The sequence below is a fragment of the Rhincodon typus genome, chromosome 20, assembly GCF_021869965.1.
Source record: "Rhincodon typus isolate 14 chromosome 20, sRhiTyp1.1, whole genome shotgun sequence".
NCBI lineage: Eukaryota > Metazoa > Chordata > Chondrichthyes > Orectolobiformes > Rhincodontidae > Rhincodon > Rhincodon typus.
In genome coordinates, this window is record NC_063351.1 from 48,031,689 (window position 1) to 48,035,928 (window position 4,240).

General features: G+C 52.9%; 1 protein-coding gene across 2 annotated transcripts in view; it reads left to right on the top strand.

Moving 5' to 3' along the window:
- Window positions 1-4,240, top strand: part of twnk (twinkle mtDNA helicase) — a 17,879-nt gene that overhangs the window by 2,217 nt on the left and 11,422 nt on the right. The window contains exon 2 of one of the 2 annotated variants that reach the window (XM_048608921.1): window positions 2,046-3,365. The exons of the other annotated variant lie outside the window; for it this stretch is intronic. Within the exon in view, the coding sequence (XP_048464878.1) occupies window positions 2,051-3,365 (1,315 nt within the window). The 5' untranslated portion in view covers window positions 2,046-2,050. The remainder of the gene's footprint in view (window positions 1-2,045; window positions 3,366-4,240) is intronic. 2 annotated transcript variants of the gene reach the window in all.

Below are 4,240 nucleotides of genomic sequence, written 5' to 3' on the forward strand. Positions count from 1 at the left end.
GCATCTGTAAAAGTTGGTGAGGGACCTTATGGACATGTCAAATTTCCAGAGCTGCCTGAGGAAGAAGAGGCGTTGTTGTACCTTCTTGGCTGTTGCATCTACATGAGAAGGCCAGGACAGGTTGTCGGTTATGGTCACTCTGAGGAACTTGGATCTTCTTGTGCTGGCCAGGACTAAACTGATGACCCTGGGGCCATCTGTAAAAAAAACTCCATTAATTTTCATTTATCACAAATGCAGAGTCTGTAGTTCTGTTTCAAGATCTATCCAAGAAGAGAAGAATTGAATTGTGTTCTCATTGAAAGGTGGTACAGGCTTGAGGGGCTGAATGGCCTCTTTGCCTAAAGTTGAACTAAATCAGGGGGTTCATGAAGTTGGTAGCTGGAGAAAGCATCATGGGGCAGCCCGGTGGCTCAGTGGTTAGCACTGCTGCCTCACAGCGCCAGGGACCAGGGTTCGATTCCAGCCTCGGGCGACTGTCTGTGTGGAGTTTGCACATTCTCCCTGTGTCTGTGTGGGTTTCCTCCGGGTGTTCCGGTTTCCTCCCACAGTCCAAAGATGTGCAGGTTAGGGTGTATTGGCCATGCTAAATTGCCCATAGTGTTCAGGGATATGTAAGTTGGGGGTATTAGCCATGGAAAATGCAGAGTCACAGGGATAGGATAGTGGGGGTGGATCTGGGTGGGATGCTGTTCGAAGGATCGGTGTGGGTTTGATGGGCTGAATGGCCTGTTTCCATGCTGTAGGGATTCTATGATTACATAAGGTGCACATTCCTGATGGGAATGAGCAGCTTCTGCTACTGAGGGATAGAATGGTCATCACTTGGGGAATTTGAGAATGATGTGAGCCTAGTGGGGCATAGGGTGACTTGGCATCTCTTATTCACTCCTAGAATGTGGGCATCGTTGGCTGGACCCAGCATTTATTGTCCGTCCCTAGTTGCTCGTTGAGGTGATGTGGTGAGCTGCCTTCTTGAACCGCTGCAGTCTATGTAGGTAGACCCACAATGCTCTTAGGGAAGGAATTACAGGATTTTGACCCAGCGACAGTGGAGGAACGGCAGTATATTTCCAAGTCAGGATGGGGAGGGCCTCGGAGGGGAACTTGCAGGGGCTGGTGTTCCCATGTATCTGCTGCCTTTGTCCTTCTAGATTGAAGTGATGTCGGGTTTGGAAAGTGCTTTCTAAGGCTGTTTGACAAATTTCTGCAGTACATCTTGTAGATGGTATACATTGCTAGTCAGAGTTTATAGATGGTGTGAGAACAGTGAGACTGAGTGCAAAAGTTAATGTTTTTAGAGGTTCTGAGAAAGGCGTGAGAGATGGAGATGATGCAGATATTGCTGTAGGGAACGGGGATCCCTAACCCTAACCTCTACGTGTGAATTGCTTGGAGCCGTAGAGCCGACAGGTCAAGGGTTCTATCTCCGTGTAGGATGTGGGGTCAAGAACACAGGGTAATATGATATTCTCACGCTCACATTCTGTTCCCCCCGTGGCCCCTGTCCCTCCAGAACTTTGAAGAACATTACAAATCATCTGCAGTCTCAGCTTTGGGATCTTCATTTGGTTCAAAGTGGGTTCCTGCAGCTGTCAACGTTTTAAGTCCTGTGCGATTCTCTCTCTCCTTTTAAGAAACTCCTGAAAAATCTTCGAATAATGGCAAATTCTGCAGATGTTGGGAGTCTGAAACAGACGCTGGAGGAGGTCAGCGGGTCTGGCAACATCTATGGAGAGAGAGAGAAATGGAATTAATGTCCCGGGTCTGGGTAACTCTTCATCAGAACAGTTGTGCTGCTCTCCGCTGGTGGGACCAGGCCTGCTGAGTTTCTCCAGCAATTTCTCTAGTTGGCCCTCAAAAACCTTCTTTAGTCAAGTTTTAGATCACCCACCCTTAGTGTCAGGATCCTGTCTGACTACATCCCCTTTTGGGAAGTGGCTGGGGTGGAGTTTGGGGTTGGGAGGCATTCTCACTGTGCGAAGGGCGCTACAGGAATGTAGTTTGTTGCTGTCATTCATTCGGTTTCTTTTCTCTGCCCACAGGGAGCATGCTGTGCGTGTTTCACTGTGGACGCGCAGCGGTTCGGGGGCTGAGCCTTTCGTGGTGGAGTGGGTGCTGGGCATCAGCGTGCCCAAGGGGCTGGAGGCTGCCCTCTCCCCTGGGCGGCCCCCAGTCTTTCACCTTCTGCTCCAGGGGCAGCGGGAAGGGCAAGAACCGAGGCCCAGAGGAGCACGTGGCTGTTTTCTCTCCGGTGACGGTGACCGAGCTCCGGCAGTACCTCCGAGCCAAGGGCGTCCCGTTCCACGATGGTTACAGCTGCCTTCAGGCACCGAGCCCATTCACCAGCAAAGTGCCCAGGCCGAGCGCAGTGACCGCGAGGGAGAACTTCTCCCTGTTCATCGACAAGACGACGGGAGGGTTCGTGTGCAAGGAGAGCCTGCTGGAGGGCACCTGGAGGGATTTACAGGATTGCCTGGAGGTGATGCAGAAGGAAGGCCGACAGAGTCTGGGCCCCAACGTGCGGCTCGAGGTGCCGGAGAGCGACCGGGAGCTGAGCGAGCGGGAGGCCGAGCTGATCGAAGCCCGGAGGATCTGGGACGGGGCAGCGGCCTTGCCGGACCTGCCCCTGGAGGTGGCGCAGTCGGTCAAGGCCGCGTTCGGGATTGAGAAGGTTCCTGAGGCAACCCTGGGGAAGCTGAGCGTCAGGTATTGCCAGGCCTCTGGGAGCCTCGTGTTCCCCTGGTTCGGAGGCAGAGACTCGGGCCTGAAAGGCCTGAAGCTGCTCTCGGCCCAGCGCGAGGGTGAGCGGCTAAACTACACAGCAATGACGCTACCTCGGGCAGGCCGTTACAACAACCTCTTCGGCCTACATGTCCTGTCGAGGAAGGACACAGCGCTGGTCCTGACCGCAAGAGAGACTGACTGCCTGGCAGTCAGCTGTTCTACTGGCCTTCCCTGCGTCTCCTTGCCCCGGGGGGTCAGTTGCCTGCCCCCTGTGCTCCTGCCGTATCTCGAGCAGTTCAAGAGGATCACCCTGTGGTTGGGCAGCGACCTCCGGGCCTGGGAGGCCTCCAAGATCTTCGCCCGCAAGCTCAACGTCAAGCGGTGCTACTTGGTGAGGCCCAGCGAGCAGCAGCCCTGCCCCCTCGAGGCTCTGGGGGCTGGTCTCCACCTGGGCAAGATTGTGAAGAACGCCATGGCGGCCAGCCACAAGTCCATCATCTCCTTCCGTCAGCTCAGGGACGAGGTCTTCGGAGAGTTGGCCAACGTTGAGCAGGTCTCCGGTATCAAGTGGCAGCGCTTTCCCGACCTCAACAAACTCCTCAAAGGCCATCGCAAAGGGGAGCTGACAGTTTTCACAGGTAAAAATAACACCGAAAGGACTACGGACACTGGGGGATCTGAAACAAAAGCAGAAATTGCTGGAAAACCGCAGCAGTTCAGCAACATACAAAAAAAAAACACAGTTCCAAAACTGGAGGTGTAGTGGACAGCGAAGGAGGTGACCTCAGAATACAATGGGACCTTGATCAGATGGGCCAAGAAGTGGCAGATGGAGTTTAATTTAGATAAATGTGAGGTGCTGCATTTTGGAAAGGCAAATCAGGGCAGGACCTACACACTTAATGGTAAGGTCCTGGGGAATGTTGCTGAACTAAGAGACGTTGCGCTGCAGGCTCGTAGTTCCTTGAAAGTGGACTCACAAGTAGACAGGGTAGTGAAGAAGGTATTTGGTATGCTTGCCTTTATTGGTCAGTGCATTGAGTATAGGAACAAAAACAGAAGTTGCTGGAAAAGCTCCGCAGGTCTGGCAGCATCTGAGAAGAAAAAATCAGACTTAACATTTCGGGTTCCGGTGACCCTTCCTCAGAACTGATGGTGGCTGGGAGAACATCAGTTTATATGCAGAAAATAGGGAGGAGGATGGGGTAGGGAGTAAGTGATAGGATAGAGCCTAAAGAGAGAGAAAGACAGTTGGACAGACAAAGGAGTTGCTAACGATCAGGCTGGGAGGGTGAATAGTTGTTAATGGAGACTGTTAGTGACTAACAACAGGGGGTGTGTAATGGCAGGCTATGTGGTAACAAGGCCTGGTGGGTGGGGTGGGGGTCTGGGACATGGGAGAGTTTAGGCCCTAAAATTATTGAACTCAATGTTGAGTCCGGAGGGCTGTAGGGTTCCCAAGCAGTAAATGAGGTGTTGTTCCTCCAGCTTGTGTTGGGCTTCGCTGGAACAC